The 26,505-nt window shown below is 55.2% G+C and overlaps 1 protein-coding gene across 5 annotated transcripts in view; it reads right to left on the reverse strand.

Annotated features, from left to right (window-relative positions):
- GSE1 (Gse1 coiled-coil protein) overlaps positions 1 to 26,505 on the reverse strand; it is a 416,692-nt gene that overhangs the window by 251,139 nt on the left and 139,048 nt on the right. For all 5 annotated transcript variants that reach the window (XM_023752559.1, XM_006087012.3, XM_023752558.1 and 2 more), the window contains exon 2: positions 8,872 to 9,052. In XM_023752559.1, coding sequence (XP_023608327.1) covers positions 8,872 to 9,052 — 181 coding nt within the window. The remainder of the gene's footprint in view (positions 1 to 8,871; positions 9,053 to 26,505) is intronic.

The raw sequence follows: 26,505 nt of genomic DNA on the forward strand, positions 1-26,505 counted from the left end.
GGAGGTGGCTTGGGAGACGGGTCACCCAGGTTCTAGACCCTGCTCTGTTCCCGGTGGCTGGGTGGCCCCTGGTAGGAGAGCCCCCTCCTCTGTGCCTCAGTTTCCCCCTCTGTAGGAAAAGAGGGTGGATTCAGTGACCTCTGTAGGCTACTTGGCTCCCAGGGAGCTACCTCTGCCCTTTGCCCCTGGCGGCTGGGATGATAACAGGCTCACCTGTGCTCACCCGCAGGTGCCCAGTGCTAGGCCCTGTGCCAGCCTGTGCTCTGTAACGCGCAGTGGGAAGAGGAAGCTGCCCATGGCAGGGCCTGGGGAATATGCCCAGGACAGGTCCCCAGGGGCTGTGGCGCTTGCTGCCATGCCTCAATGCTCTGCCCAGAGTGCCTCTGGGCTCAGACTGGGGCGCCTGGGGATACGATATCCACCTCCTGAGCCGCGCTCATGCTCCACACACGCACTGTGTGCCCCTGCAGCCAGGACACGCACCCCTCGCCGAGTCACCGTTCAGCACTCTGCCCCCCACCACCACCCCAGCTCAGCTCCTGGAAGTCGGGGCCCTGTCCCAGAACCCACACCCCCCTCCACGGCCCAGCGTGGGGCCATCCCGGGGAACTCACCCGGCAGGAGCACTTTCCACTTGGGGCTCTTCTGGTCCATGAGAACTGACCAGTCTGGCTCCTGGCCCCCTGGGCTGCCCTGGCTGCCTGGGAGCAGCTCCCTTCAGCCTGGGGACAGATGAGGGGGGTGGCGCAGTGGCTGGAGGAGCAGAGGAGACTCCCGGGTCCGCCGTTCAGGTTCAGGAGCAAACTCCTGAGAAGTCAGTTGAGAGAGAAAGAGAGCATGCAAGAGAGAGCAAGCCGCAGCACAACCACGCGGGCAGACAGCAGGCCCTCCTCCTGCCCCCCCCTCCCCCAGCCTCCACCCGCTGGCACACACCCTGAGCTGCAGACAGGAGCCTGAGGGCTCCGGACGGTGGCGGGAGCTGAGAGCGGCCACTTCCTGCTTTCCCTGCAAACTCTGGCTGTACTTCTCCCAGCAGGACCCAGTGGCCCGAGGTGTTTACTGCACATGGGAGAACTGCTGTGCCCCCGGGAGCAGAGAGGACCCCAGACCCCACGAGGGTCTCACAATGTGACCCCTCCCCCGATCAAGGGCACCTTTGCTCATCCACATAATCATTCAACAGTCTATTCTGAGCACCTGCCATACGCTAGGCAGCAGTCCCATAGGTGCTCCGCTGTTCCCCAAGCAGCAGGAGCCATCCATGCGGGCATTCCCGGAGGTCATCAATGCCAAGGGCAAGTGCCAGAGAGAAAGGGCCCGGGACAGCTCAGCGTAGGTGGAAGGAGAGGGCGCAAGCTCCACGCCCTGGACGAAGGGGACTTCGGGTGCCCTGTGGGAGGAGGGGCCGTAACAGGAAAGGGAAGGCAGGAGGATGCAGGGCCTGTGGGCGAGAAGGGGGCTGATGAGCAGGCAGAGCAGGGTGGGTCACAGACTCGGAGGGCAGCTCCAGGGAGGGCCTGCCCCGGACCTGTGGTGTCTGGGGCCCCACAGACGAGCTCCCATGGGAGACTTGGAGAGCGGCATGAAGGCAAGCGGAGGAGGGAAGAGGCCTACCATCATCTGGGACTTAGCTCTTGGTCTCCTCCCTGAGAGACCTCTCTGCCTTCAAGGGTCCAGATACCCAGTCCAAGTGCTGCCTCCTCCCTGGAGCCCTCCTGGCTGCGCTGCACTTTCTCTGCCATTCTGCCCCTTGTGAGGACTCCTCTGGCCTATTTGGGGGCAGAAGGGTTCAGCATTTCCTGGTGGTGGGGGACACTGCTCAGCTGCTTTATGGCCCAGGCTGGGCCCAGGAGGGTGCTCAGTGTGTGCCCGAAGGTGGGCCCACAGGCTGCTTCCTGGGGTGTGGTGGTAGGAGGCCATGGGAGAGCCTTATTGGGTCTTCGGGTGAATCAGCTCTCCCACAGCCAGCATAGGCAGCAGGACCAGGGGGCTGGGGTAGGGGCGGCCCAAGGGCTGTGTCTTTGGCCATGTTCCCAGTGCTTTGTTGCACCACCTGCTGGGCAAACGCCAAACTGCACCTGAGGCCGTAACTGAGAACCTAGCCCTTCTTAGGATACCCCCAGCCAGGGTGGCCTGGGGACCCCCATCCCCGTTCTAAATGCGGTTAGTCACTGAGGTCATCTTCACAGCAACAACCCCGTGAGAAAGGTGCTGCTATCCCGCATTCCCGAGGAGTCGCCGACTCAGAGCGGCCCAGGCGCTCCTGCTGGGGTTAAATCAGGACTTTTCTGGCGGAACGGCCATGAGGCCCGAGGGCCAGTCCTGGCAAAGCGCCTACAACTGTGTCTGGTTCAAAGTCAGCACTCAGTAAATTCCTGCTTCCGGGGCAGTCCGCACCAGCCCGCCTGCTCTTCTGTCGTGAGCATGAACCCTACGCCCACAGGCTGCACATGGCCTGCTCAGCCCGGCAGAATGACTAGTGTAGCTGGTCAAACAATGGCCCTTAAGATATCCACGTCCTGATTCCTGTAACCTGTGAACGTGGCATTTTCTATGGCAGAAGGGACTTTGCAGCTGTGATTACGTTATGGACATTGGGATGGGAAATTATTCTGGATTATCTGGGTGGGTCCAATGCCATCCCAAGGGTCCTTAAAAGCAGGAGGCGTGCGGGGGGGGGGGCTGTAGGAAGTGTGAGAACAGAAGTAAGAGGTTGCAGTGATGCGGGGCCATGAGCCAAGGCATGCAGGTGGCCTCTAGAAGATAGGAAAGGAAGGACACCGATTCTCCCCTGGAGCCTCTAGAAGCAACACAGCCCTGCGACACCTTAATTTCAATAAACTTGTGTTGCTTTAAGCCACCAAGTTCATGGTAGTTTGTAACAGCAGCCACAGGAAACCAATAGGACTAAGAAAAAAATTGTCCCCAGACTCACAGCACCTGACATAGAGCAAGGTCAGCCCTCAGGGCCCAGGAAGTTCAGGAAGACACACATCCCCTTTGCTGATAAGAATCTCATTTCCTCTTTACCTCTCCCCGCTATCCCGCTCCCCAGCACCAGCTGACTGAAAAGCGTATATTCACTCAACAAGCACCAAGAGCAGCTATTATGTGCACCATGCCAGGCACTGGAGAGATAGAGACAGTAAGATACGGTTCCTGCCTTCGTGGAGATGGCGAGTGTGCTGAGCACGGGCTGCCTCAGGGCCTTGGCACTTGCTTGTCCCTCAGGCTGGAGCTCTTGGCCTAATGCCACCTCCTCAGCCAGGCCCTCTGGGACCACCCTGTCTAAAGTCACAGCTCTCATGTCTCCACGTCTCCTACCCTACTTGTCACCACCTGGTATCACACATCAACTTGCTTATTCGTGAGTTATTTGCCTTTCTCTTAAATGAAAGTTCTTGGGGGCAGGATTTTGTGCCTGTTTTGTGCACCAATGTGCCCCCCAGTGTCCGATGCAGTCTTTGGCACATTGTAAGTGTTCAGTAGATATCTGTGAGCAAATGAACTCGTGAAGGGCAGGACAGAGGTGAAGACAGATGTGGGAACGAGCAATCGTAACTGCGTTGGACTGGTGTCCTGGTGAAGATACAAGCAAAGGGCGCTGGGAGAGATGCCCAATTTTCAAATGGTTTCTGCTCTCAATGAGACGGTCATGAGTGAAAGTTGGTGTGGGCACAGCCGGAGCATTACAAATGATGCTTTCGAGCCAATTTAACCCCTATGATTCCAAACTGTGACAGCTCAGGTCCCCAAGGGCCAGCTTCCAGCTTATCAGCTTGAACCCTGTTGAGGGGAACGCAGGCCAGTGGGCAGGTACAGACCACGGCCGGTGGCAGACAGGTGCGCCACAGTGCAGTAACCATGGAGGGCTGGCCTGTGCGTGGTTACGGGGCTCCAGCACCCCATGCAGAGTCCCCGAACAGTCATATCTGTGGCTCCACTGACCTCTTCTTTACCACCTGAAATCTTGACCACAAATTTTTTGGAAAGAAATTAGACCCCAAGGCAAACAGCCCCCTTTAACAGCAACTGTGCCAGGTATACAGGCCGCTTTTATCTTTGTGCCATTATGAACTGCATTTAAGTCAATGCTCAGTTTATCGGTTTATTAAGTTGCCCAAGTTAATTTCTTTATTATTTCATGGAAATCTGAATCAGTCAGACAGACAGTCACACACTAGCCAAGGGGACCAGCGAAAGCCACCAGGCCTGGGTAAGCAGGAGCAGTAATACACAGAGAGGCGGGAAGCGTCTGGAAGGCCCAGCACGGAAGGGGGCCCAGCACAGTAAGTCCCACTCAACATTCGAAGAGGCTTCTGGGGAGAGATCGACTTACAAGAGAAGAGCCTCCAGCCTGCCTAGGCGTCCAGGCCGCCTGCCCCGACTTGCAAGCTCTGAGCTCCCCAGTGTCACAAGAAACTCCTAAGAAGATAAACACAGCCCCGGTCGGAGAGAAAACTGCCGTTGGATCCCAGCGTGGCTGGAGACGCACAGGGGAGAGGAGTGACAGAGAAGGGCGGTGCTCGTGCTGCATAAGACGCCTTTCCCTTAAAGCTGGGAAGAGGGGGGCTTACCCGCTGGGCTGGAGAGGCTGCAGCCAAACCCGGCCGCCCGTGCCCTCCAAGCAGCTGCCGCCTGGCAGCGGGGGCCGAAGTCCTCCAGCGCCTTCATCAAAGCACTCAGCACCAGTACCCGCTCCAAGCGAGACCTGCCAAGGACTTCTGGGGGCCCGAGCCAAGTACCCAAGCGGAGGCCCTGCCTTCCTGGCCAAGGAGACCCAACCCTGGCCAGCTGGGAGCTTGTTTGCCCAACAAAGAGACAAAGGCCTTTGTGGGGCCAGGACTTCGGGGGTCACCAGCTCGTGCTCTCAGCCGTTCCCATGTGCTAGGCACTGTGCTGAGCACTGGACATGGATCAGCTCTCAGGGCCGCAAAACTGGGGGAGCTGAGGCACAGAGAGGTTGTCTGCCTAGAAACCAAAGCCCAGAAGGAGCAGAGGCAGGATTTGTACGCAGGGATCTGCACGCTCGAAGACGTCCACACCCTCAGCACACCCAACACACACTCATTTAAACACGTGGCTACAGGGGAAAGGAGTAGGAAAACGAAGTGGGCCCAGGATGGACGTCGGCTCCTGTAAACATTCAACTCCCAGGCCCTAGGAACGTGGCTCTAACTGGAGACTCCACCTCCGCCTGGTTTTCTGTGACCCGACCCTGGCCCCATCAGAGGGTTTGCAGTTTCCACTATCTCAATTAATAAAGACATTATTTTTTAAAAGACTTTTTATTGATTTTAAGAGAGAGAGAGAGAGAGAGAGAGAGAGAGAGAGAGAGAGAAACATTGGTGTGATAGTGAAACAGATCAGCTACCTTCTGCATGCAACCTGGCATGTGCCCTGATCGAGAATTGAACCGGCAACCTTTAAGTGCATGGATGATGCCCAACCAACCGAGTCACACTGGCCAGGGCTAATAACTTTATTATTAACCATGTTTAAAGCCGTCCCATAGCTCAGAAAGGACATCCAGGGCCCACGTGGCACAACTATGGGACCACCACTCAGCGAGGCAGCAGGGCAGCCCTAATGGCCACGCAGGGAGCACTTACAGAGACCACAATGAGAACGGCACCCCCTGGAGTTCTGCAGTGTGTAACCTGCACAACCTTGCACAGCAGCCCTGGGTGCCTCCTTGATGTTCATCCCATCACTGATACTATGCTACAAGGAAGATTTCTTTTGTATCACACTGACTTGGGCAGCTAAGCTTTGGGAATGTTCTGAACCTTGCGGAAGTCCTGTGGCTGGGAATCGGCAGTGCCGAGACTTAGGAACTTGAACCTGGGTCTCTGACACCAAGCCACGCCCCTGCTTATCCCCAGATGGTGCTGCATGTCTCCTACGGAGGCTGCGACAGCACCAAGACAATTGTTCAGGATTGCCTGTTCCCATCAGTGATGATGAATTAGGAGTGTCCTCTCGCTGGATTTTATACCACATGCAAGTGACACATGAGAAATGGAGCTTCCTTTGACTAAACGCACAAGAAGATTGGAGAGTGCTGAGCTGGGGACTTGCTGCCCTACAAGGGAAGGATGCCTCATGGCACGAGTTTGGTTGCACCCTTCTCCCTCCGGCTGGAGAAGATGTTCAGTCCAAGGTTTGTGCCTTGCCTTCCAGTTCCCCCACAGCCCTGGAGCGACACTCCCTGCAGCCAGCAGGTGACCACACCCCAGGTGGGCACTCGGACAGCTGTGCCGCACAGCCTTCACCTTGACCGAACCACCGGGCCCACAACAAGGGTTCTTGGTGTGACAGCTTCCTTCCCATGGCAAATGCTGCTGTCCCCACGTATCAGACATTTATGGGGAACTGAGGGACTGCAATGGGTAATACGCTCCAAGGCAATAGATGCACCCCGACCTGACTGCAGCCCACTGTCCTTCTCCAAAAGGCCCTGCCCCAGCTCGTACTGCGGTGGAAGCCATCACTGCAGGGGGCAGGGGGAACAGTGGAGAAGACAGAGGGACTCAGAGCTCTGGAGAGAGGAAGCGACAGGGTTGCCTGCCTGTGTGTGTGTATGTGTGTGTGTGTGTGTGTATGAGAATCATGGTGCCCGTGTGTGCGTGTGTAGCTGTATGTATGTGCCTGTGTGTATCTGCGTGCTTGTGCGGTATCCTTGTGTGTGGTGCATTTGCCAGGTCCGTCCCTGTGTGTCCCTGCGCTTGTGTGTGTCCACATGTCTGAACGTGCTCACCCTCTGTGCCCGCCCCGCTGTGCAGCTGGCAGTGCATAGCTGGCCCAGGGCTGTGCCCGCCCACCGGATGAGAGGTGGCAGGTGTGTAATAAACCATTAGTCACTGTCACGTTTCTGAGCAGCAGCGGCCTCCCCGGGAGAGGCTGACAGCAGGATGGAGCTCCTGGCGGGTCTCTGGCTGTGAAGCTGCACCCCCTACTCTCCAGGCAGGGCTGCAGCCTGATGGGGAGCAGCTGGCAGACGTGGGCCCTGTGCCCCTGCCCTGCCCCAGGCAGTCCCAGGGCAGGGGGCTGGGCCTTGTGTGTGCCAGCCCGGGAGGGTGGGAGTGTCCCTGAGGGTCATGGGTTTGAAGGCTATTACCCAGAGCTGAGGGGCAGCTGGGAGAAGGCAGGTCACGGTAACAGCCTCAGGGATGCTCCATGCTGCCTGGAGGAGGCGCCAGCTGGGTAACTAGGCATTATAATAACAATAGCGCTGACACCAGCCAGCACTATGGGCACTCAGGGTGCCAGGACCTGCACTGAATGCTCTTCATGTCCGGTTAATTAATTCTCACACCTGCCTTGTGAGGCAGGCACTCGAATTAGCCTTCATTCCCACTTCTCAGATGAGAAAACTGAGGCACGGAATGGGAGAAGACATTCATCCAAGGCTCTGAGTGTGCTGGGGAGCCGGGGGGAATGGCTCCCCCTAAAGCATCCCTGCCCACCACCTGCAAGCCCCCCTTGCCACCTGACCACCTCATCCCCATCAGCCCATAAGCTCCTGGTCAGCAGGGTCTGTCCCTGGCCTGAGGCCCAGCCCCTTTCCTAGCTGAGTCCACATCACAGAGAGAAAGAGGTGGTACTGGGGTTGCCTTGGAGATGAATGCCCCAGATGACAGGAGAACAGGGCAGGCCAGCTGCCTCAACACCCCCTCCCCCCTCCCCTTACCTGCTAGCCTGACTCCTCCCAGCTCTGGCTCACTTCGCAAACAAGCCGAGCTTCCAGCCAGCTGTCCACACAGTGGGCCAGGACAGGAAGGCAGGCTGGGGTCTCGGGACTCATCCTCTCAGGGGCAACAAGGCAGGACACACACAGGAACCCACTCAACTGACAGAAATATGGCCCAAGGGACCCTCCTGGGTAAGAACGTGGGTGTCCACCACATGCCGAAGTCCAGCTAAAGGGCCCCACCTGGGATCCACTCACTGCCCCAGCCCAGGGCCCACAGGCCCCACAACCAATGCCTCAGGATCCACATTCACAGGCCCATCAGCCAACTGATGTCCGACGGTGCCGAGAGGGGCAGACAGGGTCTCCGTGGATGGCAGCGTGGGAGTGAAATGCCCACAGCGGAAACCAGTGGGCAGTATCTTCCTAAAGATAATGTCCTCACCCCATCTGGCCCAGCCGAGGTAACTCCTGTGAGAGACGTGTGCCGGGACATGGCGCATTCACAACCGAAAAACCCAGGAATGACCCCTGTGCCGTCGGCGGCGAGAGGGGGCACACATGAGCCAAGCAGTACAACAACGGAACAGTATATGGCAGTAAAACAGAGCGGCAGCTTGTGACATTCACAGACGCACCTTGGAACACCAAGTGAGGGGGCCTGCCCCTGGGACACAGAATTCAAACCTCCAGCAAAGCTACGGCATAGGATGGTTAGACAAACACAGGTGCTATGGAAAAAGCAAACTTGAGATGGTGCTTCCGGCGGGGGGCAGGGCAGGATGCACGAGCATCAAGGTCGATGGACCGTCTAATGCCTGGGCTGGGTATCAGGTTCATGGGTATCCATCACATTAATTTTTAAAATGAATGAGTGCATATAATAAAACATAGAGATAAATAAGTACAGCACAACAAACAAAGGCTGTCTGTGAATCAAGGATGAGCGGGTGTTGAGAAGCAGGGATTCTGATTAAATCACAATTTGGTTTAATCCCTGAGGATGATAAAAACAAAAACATCCAAACTCAAGTACGGGAGACTCTGCCTCCAGGCTCTCAGCCAGAATGCGGCGCTCACGGGGTGGAACTCTGAGCCAGAACTGGCTTTGGGCCCCCTCCCTGCCAAGGCAGCACGATCCACTCCAAGCCCTAGAGATACAAAGAGCTGGCATCTACCTGTGCCGGCGAGGTCTGGTCCGGCCCCGTCCAGGCTGCTCTGCTGACACCGGGCTGGCCCTAGCTCCTGGGCGGTCTTGGGGCCTCTGAGCAGGCTCTCCGCTGGGGTCCCCAGCCAGGGCTCGGGCTCCCGGGCGGGAGGGTGGGTGGCTGCCGGTGCCTCGAGAGATGCAGAGGTGACCTGGAATGACAGGAGGGTAGACATGGTGAGTCTTGGCCATACCTGCCTGGAGGTGCCCCATGGGTGGGAGCCGTGGGCTGTTGAACACCTTCCTCCCCCACGATGGCCAGGCCTTTGCAGGCAGGACAGCCTGGCTGGCGATGGGCTGTGGAGACTTGGTTCCCAGCAAAGCCAGTGCAATGTCTTCCTCTAGCAGCAAACCCTGCCCGGAGCACCAGGCCGACCGCTGGACACTGGTTCCATCCACAGGCCCCGGCACACCCGCGCCCACGCGGCTCTGCATGAAGCTGGCAATCAGTCTACTAGGCAGCTACAGCTATAAAGATAAACCTATCCACCTTCAGCTCGCCCAGCGGGGTAGTCATCCTGTCCCCCTCGCCCCCAACCCCTTTTCTGTATTTTAAAAATTGTGGTAAAATAAACGTAACACAAAATATACCATCTTGACCATTTTTAAGTGTATAGTTCAGTGGCATTAAGTTCATTCCCAGTGTTGAGCAACCACCATCACCATCATCCTATTCCAGAACTTTCTCTTTATCCCACATGGAAACTCTGTCCCTATTAAACACTAGCTCCCTACTTCCCTCCCTCAGCCCCCGGCAACCACAGTTGTACTTTCTGTCTTTTTAACTTTTTTAAAAAAACTATATTTCTTTATTGATTCCAGAGAGGAAGGGAGAAGGAGAGAGAGATAGAAACATCAATGATGAGAGAGAATCATCGATCAGCTGCCTCCTGCACACCCCCTACTGGGGATCGAGCCTGCAACCCAGGCTGTGCCCTTGGCCGGAATCGAACCCGGGACCCTTCAATCCACAGGCTGAGGCTCTATCCACTGAGCCAAGCCAGCTAGGGCTGTCTTTTTAACTTTGACTCTCCTGGTCGCCCCATCCCTTTTTCACATCTGGGGAAACGGAGGCTCAGAGAGGGGGCGGTAGAAGCCTGAGGATGCCAAGACGGGGTGAGCCCAGGTCAGCAGGGCTTCAGATTCGGGGCTCTCCCCTCCGACCTCAGAGGCCTGGGCAGGAGGGGTGAACTAAGCCCGTGGTGGGTTTCAGGGCCTGAATAACCAATTACAGCTACCTCGGGGCCAGTCCCGGGGACCGGCAACCCCCATTTCCTGATTATACGCCCCAGGGCCAGCAGGGCTGCAGAAAAGCAGCTTCACGTTGATCCGGTTTTTTTCAGGGATTAGGGCTATAAAACCAGAGTGCCTAAGAGAGATGGATGGCTCAGAATTCCTTGGGTGAGCACAGGCTCCAGCAGCCCTATGTGCGAGAGACGGATAAATTTACCGTTCGTTTCCGGGAACGCTTTAATTTATGAGATCCATATGGTGACACAGCCCAGACCACAGCCCCCGCAAATCCCACAGGCGTGCTGGCGGCTTAGGCTGGAGCCAGGAGGAGGCAGCACCTTGGCCCAGCACACGTCATTCATTCATTCACTCACTGGCTTGCTGGGGCCCCGGGGAGGGGGCGTCAACATGGCAGGGACCCTGGAGCCCGCTGCAGATCCCACCCTGGCAGGTTTCAGCCGCTCTTGCAACCTTGCCCTAATCTTCTTGGGAAACTGTCAGGCTGCTATGTTTGCCATTAGTCATAGGATGACCCGTCCGGCCAGCTCCAGGGAATATTTAGGATTTGAACCCAAGTAGTTGGGAGAAAACTTGGCTGTTGCAATGCAATCCGGGGCGGGAGATGCACAGCTTTTAATTAGAGAACAGCGGGTGAAGGGGTGCAGAGGAAAAGCTCTGTAGGGGTTTCGGAATGAAAGACTCCACAGGGCCGGGGAAATCCAGGCAGGCTTCCTGGAGCAGGTAGAGTGTGAACTAGGCCTTCAAGGGGAGCAGGTTTGAAAGGAGTGGGATTAGGAGGGACAAGAGATTCAAGCACACATCCCGTTGGGGACCAGGAGGGTTAAGCCATAAGCCAGGCACTGGGTGGGTGAGAATGCAGGCAGCCCCTCTCAGCACCAGTGGGGTGGTTGCATGGAGGGACTCGAGCCCCATCTTGCCAGATCTGATTTTTCAAGAGGAAACTGGGCATCTATTTTTAAAAGCTGCGCTCTCACGATTATTAAGTGTTGGCAACTAATCAAAATCATGTCAGAGCGCTGTGCGACCCCCTCCTGCCCTGCTGGTGGGATGGTAAAATGGCGTAGAAGTGCTGGAAATTGCTCAAAAGATCAAAGCTGGAGTTATCATATGACCCCACCATTCCACTCCCAGGCAGATATGCAAGAGAACCAAACACGTGTGTCCACACAAAATCCTGAATGTTCCTAGCAGCCCTCAGTCACAGAGATGAATGAATTCAGCCAACAACACGAATGAACCTGCAGGTGGGTCAGGCAGGTGGGCGTGCAGCTGGGACATACCTGGACGTGCAGCCTGAGCAGAGGACCCGCAGAGCCGTGCGAGGATAAATAATGGGTTGGTGGCGGCTGAATCTGTAGTCGTTTGTTACGCAGCAGTGGATAACTCATACAACCAGCGAGGCTCTAGAATCGTACCTGCCCAGCTGTCAATGCTCCCTAGCACACTGTGTGCCAAGCCACATGCCACAAACACGAGGGCACCAATGCCAGTCCCTCCTCTGTTCTAGCTCTTCCCGCTGGTCAATACTAATGGATGGGCGAGGCTGCCAGACACAGGAAGTGCTGTGAATACGGATTAGCTCATGACAGCCTCGTTTTAGGTGGAGGCAAAGGTTCTCCGACAGACCAGGCGGAGGCCGAGAGCCGCCTTTGCTCATCCTGCAGAGCCGAACTTACCATTCCTCGCTAATAAAAAGCAGGCCCGTGAATCAACACATTCATCGTGCCTTCTCGCTACCAGGGCCACAGTTGGGGTCAGGCATCATTTAAAATACTATTAGGACCAGGCCTGGGACATCTATCCCTCACCCCACCCCTAAAGCGGCAGCACCTTGGAGCTCAGGGGGCCCCACAGGCCGAGCCGGATAAAGGCTATTGTTTCCTTTATGTCCCGGGACTGGGGCCATTACGTTTAAAGCAAGTCAGTTAACGAGAAAAGGACAAAGCGGAGCGGATTCCAGGGCTCTTTCACATAAAGGGGGACTGCAGCCCACCCCTGGGCACCCTAATGAGCTCTCGAGGGGTGACACTTTCTCCAGGGAATACGTGGTCTCTGAGCACCACTCAGGGTAGGTTCAGGGAGAGGGTGGCGTGGGGGAGAAGGCAGACACCGTGTCCTGCTCCAAAGGGGACGCCGTGTTGTTTTCAGTGCCGTTTGATTTTATTAACTCCATTGGTCCACAAGATCCCACTGAGAACTTCTGCTCTATTGTGTTTTTTTTTAAATTAAGTTTTATTGAGATACAATTCACATACCATACAATTCACTCGTTTACAGTAAAGTGTACAATTTAATGGCTTTTGATAGATTTGTGGAGCTGTGTAACCATACCAGACCATGTTACAACATTTTCATCAGCCCAGCCAGTGTGGCTCAGTGGTTGAGCATTGACCTATGAACCAGGAAGTCAAGGTCCTGTCAGGGCACATGCCTGGGTTGCAGGCTCCATCCCCAGTAGGGGGCATGCAGGAGGCAGCCGGGCGATGATTCTCTCTCATCTTTAATGTTTCTCTCTCCCTCTCCCTTTCTTTCTGTGAAATCAATAAAAACGTATGTTTAAAAAAACTTTATAAAATAAAAGAACATTCTCACCTCCCCTAGAAGAAACCTCCCACCCACTAGCAGTCATTCTCCACTCCCCTCCCCAGCCCCTGGCGTCGGCAACCTCCGTTGTGTCTCTGTTTGCCTGTTCTGGATGGTTCATATGAATGGAATCTACAACATTCCAGGCCCTTTGTGTCTGGCTTCTTTCACTCAACATCATGTCTCCCAGGCTCATCTGTGTTGTAATGTGTAAAACACATATTTTTAAAAACAAGGGAAGTTCCGGGTTGAGGGCCCATCGCATCCCAGAGGTTGATGGACGGAAGGCTCGGGATTTCTCTCTCCAGCAGGGACTGGTGGCTGTTCCTGGGGCCTGTTTCCCTCTGCCTCCTGGTACCCAGCCGGACTCCATCTCTCAGCCTCCTTGCAGCAGGGTGGGGCTGGGCACTGGGTCCTGGACACTTTCCCCAGCTGGGGGATCTTAGCAAAGTGACGGAATGTCTCCCAGCCTCAGTTTCCCTTCTGCAAAATGGGAGTGATAGATAACACGGGGACTGCCTGCCTCCCAGAGGGACGGTGGAGGGAATTAGATGTTATTTCTGTTAAAGTACTTAGCACATAGCAGGTGCTCAAGAAACGGCAGTTGATTTCATGACCTGACAGCATAAGCGTTAGGAACAAAAGTCAAAACGGCACAGTGGCTGGGGACCCCAAAGGCCTGGAGGGGTATGTGTTAGAGAAGCCTTCACAGCCTTGGCCTTGTGCAGTTCAGCCCCAGCTGCCAGGACTGCCTTCTAGGCTCCTTGCCAGCTGCTGGCCTGAAGGTCCAAGGCAGCCCAGGGGTCCCTGAAGTGAGGGGGACAGGGTCTGAGTCATATGCTCCCCTATTTTTCCTGATCATCCTGAGTCTTCTCTTTCTCCCCCCGATAAGCTCAAGATGCACTACAGGAAGCTGCCGTGCCGATCCTGAGTAGAGCAGACCTGGGACCGAGACTTCCCAGTCATGACTGATCTGACCTCAGTGTATGCCTCTGGGAAATGGGCTAGTAATGCCTACCCTCGATATACTGAGCACCTACCATGTGCCAGGTGCCCACTGAGCACCGGACATCAGTAGCCCATATAATCCTCCCAAGAACCCTACCTTAACCTCCACTTTGTCAAGGAGGAAACTGAGGCACAGAGAAGTTAAGTCAGCCGCCCAAGGTCCCCCAGCTGGTCAAAGTCAGAGCCGAGGTTGCGGACCAGTGCTTTGTCCTCTGTCAAATACCTAGAGCCCACAGCGCGGACGAGACAGGGAACAGACTGTAGGAGACAGAAGAGGAGATGCCAGCACCCAGTGGCACAAAACAACGCAGCATCACCTTCCTTTCGCCCTGAAGAAAAATCAGGCGCAGGCAGGAAGCCAAGTATGGGGGGAAGCCACCTCCCTCCCACCCGTCCGTGGCAGGTGCATGCCTTGGTTGGAAGGGGGGTGGTGGGCAAGGCTGTAGGGTACCTCGTGGGCTGGCAGAGACCTCTGCCACCTGCCAGGGACCACAGGTCACAGGACTGGTGCCATCTGCCAGGAAGGGAAATAAGGGGACAGCCCTGCACGGAGGTCGTCCCTCTTCCACCTTTCCTGGTCCCCACCAGAGCCCACCCACAGAGACACTGTGCTCACCAAGCTCTGGTGGGATTTCCTGTTCTGCGCTGTGAACTAGTGCGTCAGAGGCTGAAAAACAGTATTTTATGCCCCTTAATTCCTTGTAACAGCTCTGTAATGGCAAGCGGAGAGCTCCAAATTCTGCAATAAATGGACTGATAAGGCTCTGGGTCAGGGGGAGATGGAGCTGCCGAATGTACAGTCCCCGATAAGCAGACAACTAAGGGTTATTAAATGTTCGGCGCAGACCCGGCGTAATTGGGAAGTTATTAGATATGGAATACACACAGCACCCAGTAAATGAGTAATCAGGGACTAATTAAGCTTGTACGACACAGCAGATCATGCTGGAGAGGCTGGTGGCTGCCACATCTGTGACAGCAATTAGGGGCGCGCCGGCTGCAGCGCTCCGTGGGAGGGGGGTCACAGGCTCCAGGCGACTGGTCCCCACCCGAATTCCCCCAGGTGTTCCCACCTCTCGGGGGCCAGGCTCATCGAGCCTTGAGGACCCCAGAAGCTTAAGTAGACCTAGGGGCCAGGACTCAGCAACATAAACTGAAGGCTTTGTCCCTGGCTTCGAGTCTGGACATGTGATGACTCACTGCAGCCACCGGAGGGGACAGAAATAGTCACCACCATCCACCTGGACAATCTGCACAGTGTGTGCACAGAACCACCTCCCGGAGCTTTGCACTGGTTCTGTCAGAGGGGCCGGGGTGGGGGTGGGGAGCAGGACCAATGTGTTTCACTGATGGAGAAATGGAGGCTAAGAGGACAGGAAGAGGACAGAGCTGGCCCAGCCTGGCTCCCCTTCCAGCAGGCACAGGGCACCTCCCCTGGGTATCCCAGCAAGAGGAAGACAATGGCGTTTCTCAGGAGGTGGCAGCCGAGCCCAGCTGAGAAAAAGGGGACGGGTGTGTATGTTGCCAACCTTTTGGTGCATGGGATGATGCTCCAATCAGCCGAGCCACCCGGCCAGAGCCTGTAATGTCTGAGTTTCAGCTCCTCATCTGAAAAAGGGGGTGCTGAGAGTCCTGCCCACAGTGGGGGTGGGGGTGGGGTCAGGAGGATGCCTGGGTTAGAACTTGGCAACCCAGCACAGGCCTGACACAGGAAGCCCGTGAACGCACCTGTGAAAGAAAGCACGAGGGAAGCCCAGCCCACCTGCCGCAGAGAGAACCAGAAAGTCCTGATTCAAGACACTGGGGCTGCCGGGGCTGAAGACTCTCTGGGTTCAGCTGAAACGGAACCCCGTTCTTTCCAAGCCAGAGTAGAAGGATCATGATCCTAAAGGTCATGGAGGCTGGGGGCAAAAACGGTTGGGCCTTTCAGTGGTCACAGCCACACAAGGATCGCACCTACTAAGTGCCAAGCCCCAGGCCAACCTTCGCAGGCATCAAGCCTTAGACAGCCCTTGGTCAGAAACTGTTAGGCCCCATTATGGAGATGAGGCAACTGGGGCACAATGTTTGGTCCACTGTGTGGGATGGGCGGTTGGGGCGCGATGTCTCCGAGACGCGTACTGTAAAGTGGGAGTTTGCGGCTAACAGCACTCAGTCTCAGGAGACACACCTGGGCAGGTTTGGCAGAGAAGAGTGGGGCCCCAGGGAGGCTGGCAGGATATTTGGCAGCAGGCAGACCAGTAGGAGTTGGTCAGAGGCAGGTATGCCCAGCTTCTGCTGCTTTTGTGGCTGAAGGGAACATTCTAGAAGGCATGACCCTGGCCCCTCCCTCAAGGGGGCTGTAATGGAGGAGTTCTTTGTTTCCAGAGCCAAGAGTGCCTCCCCATGGCTGTCAGACAACAGAGCATGCGGGTGGCGCTGGGGATTCTAGGGTGGAGGAAGAGAGCCTTCGAGACATGGAGGCATCAGCCTCCAGGGCCACCTCCAGGAGGCCAGCGGGGGGTGGGGAGTGGGGGGTGGGGAGGGGGCTAGACTGAGCTCAGGCCAATCACTGCAGGACTCTCCTGGGGTTCCCCATCCCACCCCTGCTGGTGCCTGTGTGCCTACCGACCTCCTCCATGCCCTCTCCACCCCAACCAGGCCTGGGCCTACTGGTCTTTCTAACCACCACCCTCAACCTGCAAATCCCCTGAGTAAATCCTCTACCAAAGTTCTGACCCCTCCCCATGGCATCCAAGAGCCACTTGATTTGCCCACATCTGTCACATCTCACATCCAACCACCTTCTCCACCAACTATGCATCTAGCTAGCAGTCAGCCATCTGTCTGTCCGTCCAACTGTTCCTATGTCCACTCACCCATCTGACTGTTCATCCATCTGTCCATCCATCCATCCATCTATCCATTCAGCCATCCACCTGTCCATCCATCCATCCATCCATCCATCCACCCACCCACCTGTCCGTCCATCCAACCATCCATCCATCCATCCATCCATCCAATAAACATTTATTAAGCACTTACTATATGACAGACACTGATTCTGGGATACAGCAGCAAATAAAACAGTTAAAAATTCCTGTCTTTAAGGAGCTGACATTCTGGTTGGGGAGAGAGACAATAAAGAAAGATGTATTCACATGTCAGCTGGTAGGAAGTGCCAAAGAGACAAACAGAAGGGGCTAAAGAGGAGGGTGGGTGGTTAGAATTGTCCATAGGCTTGCCCAGTGAGAAGAGGATATTTGTGCAAAGACTTGAGGGGACAGGGGAGCCAGCTGTGGAGGTAGGTGTCTGGGGGAAGGGTGTCCCAGCAAGTTTGTTTGCAAACTTTTTTCTGAGAAGGCCGACCAGTGTTTTCAGCTTTGTGGGCCAATGGTCTCTGTGGACTCAGCTTTGCTGTTGTAGCACTAAACGGCCTTAGACAACATGAAAATGAAAAATGTGTGGCTGTTCTAATAAAACTTTATAGACAGCAATTTGAATTTCACACAATTGTCGCATGTTGAAAAATACTGTTCTACCTTTGATTTTTTTTTTTTTGCAACCATTTAAAAATGCAAAAACCTTTCTTAGTTCATGGGCAGACAAACACGGGCTGTGGGTGGGATGTGGCCTATGGGCTGCAGCTTGCTCATCCCTGTTCTGGAAGCAGCCAGGAGGCCTGTGTGGCTGGAGGGGTGTGTGTGGGAGGAGGGGAGCGAGGCTTGACTCAGAACACAGGCGGGGCTGGGAGAATGGATGGTGGGGCTGCACGCCCACTGCTCTACTTGAGTCCAAATGACACACCCCGAGGGACTGCAGAAGGTCATAAGGTGCTCACATGTGTGTCTGTCTGTACCACTGAGCTCATTACCTTCCGGCCTCCCCTCCAGGCATCCTGTGGGGGTTGGGGGCAGATGCAGAAACTGGCTTGCCTGGTTTAAATCCCAGCCCCATGCCTATGAGCTGTGTGCCTTCAGGCAAGTGAGTCTACCTCTCTGGGCCTTGGTGAGGACTCCCTGGGCAGGCTGAGCCACTGTCAATGCCCCCCAGCCCCCTCCCACTCCACAATGCCCTATGCCTAGCTCCTGCCTGACATGTCACCCCTAATTCTCTGCCTCCTCCTCAGCCAAGAGTCTGCCCCCCTTCCCTGGACTCTGCCCCCAGCTCCCCTCCCTAGGCAGAGGCAGGTGCTCCCCCAGCTCACCTTCATTAGTACCCTCATCCTAGTGCCACAGGTTTAGGGGCTACGCTTCTGCCTCCCCAGAATGTCATCCCCCCCCCAGGTACCCTGTAACCCCAGCCCTGGCACAGTGTCCTCAATAGAGCTGATGGAGGAGATATCTGAGTTATGGAAGGAACTATGTGAAGGCCTGGGGAACAGTGTTTTGGGCATACGGAACAGTCTATGCAAAGGCCCTGAGGCAAGAATGTGCCTGGTGTGTTTGAGGAAGAGCACAGGGGCCCCTGCGGTTGGAGACGAGCAAGGGAAGCCGTGCGGCCACATTTCAGGGGGGTCTGTGGGTCTCCGTGAGGACTCTGACTCTCACTGGAAGTGAGACAGAAGCCCGGAGGGTCTGAGCCAAGGAGACTCGTGATGCGATTTTGTTTTTGTTGCCACGTTAACTTTTTATGTTAAGATGCTTATAGACTCACATGCAGTTGTAAGAAATAATACAGAAAGATCCCACGTACCCTTGACTCAGTTTCCCCCAGTGGCAACATCTTACCAAACTACAGCACGAGCTCACGGGCAGGATGATGCACCGATGGCTCACTGTCTCGTGCAGATTTCCCCAGTCTGACCTGCCCTTGCCCGTGTGTGTTCCGTCCTTTGCAGTGATATTACTGGGGGCGGGTTCCCTCCCGTATTCGTCTCCATCGCCTCGGTACAGAAGCTCCATCACCAGCACCCACGACGCTCTTTGGGAAGCACCCACCTCCCTCCTGCCCCGACCCCACGCCTGGCAACCACCCACCTGCTCTCCATTTCTCTCGCTTTCTCACCTCAAGCATGTCACGTAAATGCAGTCACCCTGATGTCAGCCTTAGGGACTGGTGTGTCCTCTCAGCACAGTCCCCTGGAGCTCGGCCCAGGTTCTTGGGCAGACTGGCAGTGGGTTCCCGTGGCCTGGCCGTGCCACAGCTTGGCGGCCCATCCGCCTGATTTAGGTGGAAGGAAGCTGTCCATCCCACCACAGCCCTGTCCCTGCTCCCTCCTGTGTCTTCAGAGTCTGTACCGAGCTTCACCTGCTAGCTCCCCACTCAGGGCCTTGCACCCTCCATTTGTGAATCGATGTCCCATCAACCAGTCGCCATGCTTCCCCTACCCACCTACCCTCTGGCATGGCCTCCTTTGACATCCTAAGCTGGGGAGGTCAGGTAGCTTGTTAACAGTAACCCTCACGACACGCTCCCTGTCCGAATGTGGATCAGAGGGGTTTAGCAACCTGCCAAACACCACACAGCGGGAAGATGGGGAGAAGCCTGCCCTGGTGGGCTTCAATCATCGCAAAGACAGATGCGGAAGCAAGGGCAACAGCCGGGGCAATGGGAGGGCGGCTCTGCCCTGGGCTCCATGGGGCTCCCCTGTGCCTCCACCAAAGGGGCCGTGCCCGCTGCAGGTGGACATGACATAATTACTGTGGAAGGAACTGTGCCGCCTCACCCAGGGCAGTCAGTTTATCAAGCACTGACAGTGCATTAGCTAAGTGATCACTAGACTATTAATTTTTCCCCCAGCCCTTGCCAGGGGTATTACAGTGAAAAATGGCAGCTTAACCGCAGGGAAATTCTTCAGGGTGACAAAAATAAAAATAGCTCTAATTGAAGCTGATAGAAATTATACCCTTTAAGAACACACGTTGGGGTGCACTGGCTATAATGGAAATTAACGCCGGGGCCGGGTTTGTCATGGGACATGAAAACACGGAGACAGCCACAGCAAACAGCCTCACGGGGCATCACATCTGCTTGGCTGCCCCTTGGCTGGCCTGGTGGTGTCGGGGAGGCAGCAGGGACACGCTGGAGGCTGGTGCCCAGGGGCCTGCAGACACAACCTCGCCTGCTCACCCGCCCCCCTGCACAGCGACAGTGGGCAAGGGAGTGCCACGGGCCCTTCTCGACTCCACTCAGGAGAGAGTGGGTATGTCTTAGGCATCCTCCAGGCCTGGGGGGCAGAGGTCCTGGGACCCTTAACAAGCCAAGTCGGCGCCCCGGCCGCCATCGCCAGGCCCCCTTGTCTTAGCGCCAGATGCTGACTTGAAACTTATACATCAAAACACATTATGTGTTTTCAGGGCCCAGAAAATGTAGAAAGATTCTGATGTTCTGGCACACAGCGGGGAGCCATCTTTCAGCAGCCGAAGAGGTTTCAATTAAACATATGAAAAAATAACAAATATAATGGCAATAACATTAATAAACACACGGATAGCATCTGCTTTGCGCTCTGCACTGTTTTAAGGACTTTCCACATATTTTAATTCACTTAGTCCTCGCAACAACCCGTGAGGTAGACACTGCCATTATCGTTCTCATGTTCCAGACGAGGAAAGCCTATGGAGGCCCAGAGAGGCTGTGTAGCCTGCCCGGGGGGCCACTGGGGGCAGAGCCAGGAGCCGGGCCAGCTACACAGCCTCCGAGCCACCTGGCCCGAGTGAGGATGAGGCCTCAACCTGAAGACACGCAGCAAGTACCCAGCTCGTCCCTCAGTCCCAACTCCGAACTCACATGTTCCACAGCATCCAGGGCTGGCTCTGCACTTACATTTATTGTTGAGTGATTTGTACAATGTATTTCTATGTTGGCTGCGCGTTTACCTGTTGAGACTGACAATCCCCCTAAACGTCCTGGAGCCCCAGGCTGAGCACAGAGATGCGCTAATGTTCTCGGGGCAGGGGCATGGCAAAGAACAAAACAGACCCAGCAGTTCACGTTAGAATATTTACCCGGGCTTCTGCCCTGTGCCAGGCACTGTGCTAGGCACCGGGGATTCAGCAGTGAGCCAGACAGGGGTCCGCAGGCAACAGGAAAGTCATCGAAAATGAAAAATCAAACAGGCTCACGGTGTAAAGACGCGATTCAAGAACCTAAGAATCTGCCTGGCAAGGAATAAAGGGAAAGATTAGAAAGACCCTCTCATTCTCTCTCTCTCTCTCTCTCTCTCTCTACACACACACACACACACACACACACACACACACACACACACGGAAAGGAATCTAATCCTGGAAGAAACATTGAGAAGACAGCGATTTTCATGGCTTTTCACTGCGCTCTTCCCTGAAAAGGTCTGAAAGGAAGCGTTAACTGGAGTGAGTCCCGACCGAGGCAGAACGGGGAGAGTAAGAGTGGGAGACAGGTGGGAGCTTCTAGGAAGGCTGCGTCTTGCCAGGGCCTGGTCAGCTCTGCTGGGCATTTGTTCAGAGACATCACGGAGAGCAGATCCCAGGGACGGGCGAAGACACGCGCGCCCCTTTCACGGGATGGAAGAGGCCAGCCAGCTTGGCATCGATACCTGGGGAGTCATCAGGTGAAATCGCAATCACATATAATAGTGCAAGATTGACTAAATGGCTAGTGGCCCGGGTCCAGGAGGGGAATGACACCAGAGCCAGCTAAGCCCCTTCAGTCGGAGAGCAATGCTCCGGGAAAGCAGGCCCAGGGGCCCGATGTGATCCGGCACCGCATTAACTCTGCCCGCAACAGCCACCTGGGCCACCCGGGGGCACAGGTGCCAGCTGTGACCTCACGCAAACACCTGACCGACTACTAGACCCGAGGATGCTAACAGGACGCGCTGCCGTGTGAACTGGTCTCCCACGTGCCGGGCTGAGCTCTGCCCCATGACCTCGTTTCATTCTCAAGCAACAATGTCAGTAATAACCTGGACGTTGCTAGCAGCCCCCATCCATTAAGCTGGCCTGACTTCAGACACTGACTCCTTCACTGTGGGCTGTGTGACCCTGAGGAAGTTACTAAACGTCTCTGAGCCCCAGCTTCCTAAGCTGTAAAATGGTCAAAATGACTCAGAAAAAAAAAAAGACCCAAGACACACGTGCTTAAAACACTGGCTGGCCCTTAGGGCCTGCTCATTAAAGCCTTGCTGGTTTTATTTCTCCTTATGGCAACCCCTTAAGACAGCGATTTTCAACCTTCTTCATCTCATGGCACACATAAACTAATTACTAAAATTTGTGGCACACCAAAAAATATATTATATATTCCGTAGGCATCCTAACTGGGGATTGAACCCACAACCCAGGTATGTGCTCTGACCGGGAATCGAACCCACAGCATTTCAGTGCACAGGAGGGCTATTGTCATTTTTTTATTTGACAATCTAAGGCAAAAGAGGTCAGTGCCCCTGACTAAATAGTCAGATATTGCATGTTTTAAAAATTCTTGTGGCACACCAGTTGAAAATCACTACCTTAAGATAATTATTTAATATCATTTGATGTATGTGCCAAGCATCATTCAAATGCTTTACAAATCTTAACTTGCTCGATCCTACTAATGTGCCTTTGAGATTAAGTGCTCCTATTACACACCCATTTTATGGATGAGGAGACTGAGGCACAGAGAGGTAAGTCAGTTGCCCAAGGTCACACAGTTTTCTCTCAGTCTATACTGTTTACTCCATGCAAAACTGTCCCCCCCCCCCACCACCAACAGCCCAGGAAGTTGTGAGAGTACTTAGGGCACTCCCATCGTACAAAGGAGGTTAAGCAACTGAATACAGATAGCTGGTTAGAGGTAAAGCAAGAGCCAGATGGAGGTATGTCTGGAGACGACCACAGTACAATGATCAGAAGGCAGAATAAGGTGAGTATAAAATGGGGAGGGAGGTAACGGTGGCTGAGTCAGCCCTTTCCCACAAGAGAGAGGGAAAGAGCGAGGAGGGAGGGAGGGAGAGAGAAAGCATTCGAGAGCCTGGAAGTAGGAGCTTCCAGGAGCAGGAAGGGACCCCCCACCCCCTCTGTTCTGCATCCATTTTCCAGATCTTTAGTCTGATACTGGGTTTTGTTTGATCACCATGAAAAAGGAACATCAGCCCCTGCACCTGAGGAGGTGCAATCCGGGCTGCGTGCCACGGACGCAGAGACGGCGGCTGAGCGGGGATGGAGGAGCTGGCTTTGTTTGTGTATTCCCCGTCTCCTTGCAAAGATGAATGAGTGCTTAGGGAGGGCTCCATCTCCCCCAAACCTCAGAGGTGGGAAGAACCTGAAATGTCAGCTGTCTCATGTTTCTCAAACTCTGGGATGTGTCCCACATGAGAGCAATTTTTAAAAAGAGAAATGGAAGAGAATAAAAAATACTGGAGTAAAAATATCATTTTGTGAAATTTCTTTTTCAGTTCCCGAATGTATGTCAGTACAGCCTCAGACCAACACCAGGCCCCCTGCCCAGGCCCTGTATTTAGAGGCCCTCCCCGACATGTCCCTGAGGACAAGGAGTTTTGTGGGGCCAAGGGCCACCCCCCACAGGCTGCCCCTGCTCTTAGGCCAAAGCCTCTGTTCTAGGACCCGGGCCTCCCTGCTAGCATGCCCAAGTCCATGTCCAGAGCCGTGCAAACCCCCTCCAGTCTGTCCTCCTGAGGGGGCTTGTCTGCTAGAAAGCCTGTGCTGAGGGTGGCCAAGGGCACTGCAGCCGAAGCGTGAGCTGGGTGTCCACATGAGTGAAGCCCTGTGTGATGAGGGACACCCTGGCTGGGCAAGAGCAGAAACAGGCACAAGTCTCCATTCACCCTGTGTCCCCAACCCTTCAGATACTCAGGCAGTCCTGGGTGTGCGTGCATATGTGTGTGAGAACACATGCATTTGTTGTGTGTGCATGCCTGTGCCCATGTGCATGTGTGTCTGTGAGCATGCACACACTTGGGTGACACGTGTGCACACACATGTGAATGTGAACATGTACCGTGTGCAGGTGTATTAGGCACTGTGTACATGCATGCCTATGTGCACATCCTGTGGACATGTGCATGTGTGCACATGTGGTTTGTGTGGATGTCAGAGCATGTGGATATGTTGTATGTATATGTGAACATGTGCATGTGCACACACTATGTGCATGCTGGGTTGTGAGGCCCTGCCCTTGTTCAGTGGCTCACAGTCTAGCACGTGGAGAGGGCAGCCCAGTCCATGCCATCCACCAGGCGGTGGGTGGTCTGATTCCATGGCACCTCTGTCTTCCCAGAGGAGCTCCCTTAATGTCAGCGTCTGTGAAACTCTGTCTTCAAAGTCTGATGCTCAGACCTGGAGCTCCCTGAGCAAATCCTTGCCAACCCCCTGGCCCAGAGCCAGGCTTCATAAACGTTTGTTGAATGAATAATCAAGGAAAGGAACAAAGGCTCAAATCCAGCGGCCAAATCCCAAACATCACTGAGTTTCACACAGCAGGAGAACAGTTAAATGAATGTTGTCAAATAACCTGGTGATCAAGGCCCAAGGCACAGCCCGGATACTTCCAGAAGGATCCCAGCCCACATTCCAGCCAGGCCAGACCTGAGACATGGGTCCCAGGATGGCCTGGGTCTCCCCTTGTGCAGGGCCTGTGAGCCTTGGCTCTGCCCTAGCAGCCTGAGGGATGGGAGGGGGGGTAGGGGGCGGGCATGAGGCTGCCCAGACCCCACTGCTAGAACTCACCCCGGGGTCAGCCATGCTGGAGGCTCTCAAGGGGGCACTGAGGTGAGCAGGAAACTCGACACAAATATTTACTGGACGTGAGGGTTGCAATGGTCCACACCTGTTCCCAGGCAGCTGCTTCCACCAAGGCCCCGTGCAGGGCCTGTGCTTTTCTCAGGCCTCGGGGTCCCCACCCTAAAGTGAGCGTGCCGCTCCTGTCTTTCCTGTCCTCCTTCCCTCCTGTGTCCCTGGAACCGGTGACTCTGACTGCTGCTGTGGCTGGCGCAGAGCGCCTGGTCACCACTGTCATCAGTGGCAGGGGCTCCGAGAATCCAAACCCGTCAAGGGGCAGCCTGCAGAGAGATGCTGCCTGGAGGGCGGTCAGCCTCACAAACACACATTTTATTTTTTAAATATATTTTTCTTGATTTCAGAGAGAGGAAGGGAGAGGGAGAGAGAAAAACAGCAATGAGACAATCATTGATTGGCTGCCTCTTGCACGCCCCCTGCTGGGGATGGAGCCGGCAACTTTGGCATGTGTCCTGACCGGAATCGAACCCTGACCTCCTGGGTTGACGCTCAACCACTGAGCAACACCAGCCAAGCCAAACACACAGTTTAAAGTTAGATACCTGATCGGCTGACGAAGATTCAGGGGGACTAAAGCACCGTACAGCCTCCCCTTTGCCCTGAAGTTCACTAAGTGCCCAGAGAATGAACATGGAGCACCAAGGGAATGTACATGCCACCCACAGAAATGAGTCCCGGCCACCAGAAGGAGGCTCCCGGGCGGCTGTGCAGGGAGGAGTATGGTGAGCAGAGCTGGGTTTCCAGGTGTCAGTTGTATTTTGCCCCAAAGGGCACCTTTTCCTATGGCTGCAGAGCCACCCGACCAACTAGCGGTGGCCCTGGGTGAGTACCTGAGCGCGAGGACCAGCAGGACGGCGTGTCCCTGCTGTTCTGTTACGTCACGGTGGCATCTCACTCCAGCCCTGTGAGCAGAGGGCCAATGGCCCCAGTTTACAGATGGGGAAGCTGAGCCGGAGAAGGCGGTCACGGAGGTGCTCTGGCTGGGGATGGGGGAGAGGAGCCAGGACCGTGTGGATACCTGCTCCTGGTGATGTCCCCCAAACCCCTCAAAAATAGCCGCCCAGCATTTTCAGGAGCCTGACCTGCACAGTGCGGCCTCTACCTCTGCCTCCTGCAGCTCGAGAGGCCCACGTGGGTACAGGCTCAGCCAGGCTGTGAGCCTGCCAGGGTGCCAAGTTGCTGGCTCCTGGCTAATTACTCATTTTTGCAGGATCAAAGGCCTCGTTTATTACAAAGCAGATTGAACTTGGCTCCCTCGGAATCAATGCTAAGACAGCCTGAACCTCGGCCTCAGAGGCCTGCCTTCCAACATCCTGCTGTGCAGACCCAGGTTCTGGGAGCGGGTGTGGCTGCGAAGGGCTGGGAAGGCCGGGAGACAAGCTCACCTGCACCAGGTGCCCCGCCTTAGTGTGGGGCTGACTGGGCTCAGTGAGGGCGGGGTTTCCAGTGACGGGTTCCATGGCTGCAATTAAGGGTTCCCCTGTGAGTAGCCAACCCACACTGAGTACCTCTGGAGGCCAACGCCCTGCCCTGCACCTCAGAGCTCAGCCTCTGGTTAAGATGCCAGGTGAGGTTGGTGCTTGGGGAGCTCAGCCTCCAAGGATGAGCAGGACTCTGAGGGACAGAGACAGGAGGAAGGGAAACTGAGAAGGTGTGGAGACACTCAGCCCCAGTGTGGAAAAGCAGTGATGGTGGCCCGGCTGGCATGGCTCAGTGGTTGAGCGTTGACCTATGAACCTAAAGGTCATGGTTCGATTCCCGGTCAGGGCACAAGCCTGGGTTGCGGGCTCGATCCCCAGTGTGGGGCATGCAGGAGGCAGCCAATCAATGATTCTCTCTCATCATTGATGTTTCTGTCTCTCTCCCTCTCCCTTCCTCTCTAAATCAATTTTTTTTAAAAAAAAGAAAAGAAAAAGCAGTGATGGTTGTGGAAGCCAGAAATGGCCCTCACAGGGGCTCTGGGCAACAGGGCAGTGATACCAGCGGCCCCTAAGGGGCTCTTCCCCCATCCAAACCCTGCTCCAAAGTGTGGATAAGTGCGACTCCCATTTTCCAGATGG

Source organism: Myotis lucifugus, unplaced genomic scaffold (assembly GCF_000147115.1).
Source record: "Myotis lucifugus unplaced genomic scaffold, Myoluc2.0 scaffold_35, whole genome shotgun sequence".
In the NCBI taxonomy this organism is placed as follows: Eukaryota; Metazoa; Chordata; class Mammalia; order Chiroptera; family Vespertilionidae; genus Myotis; species Myotis lucifugus.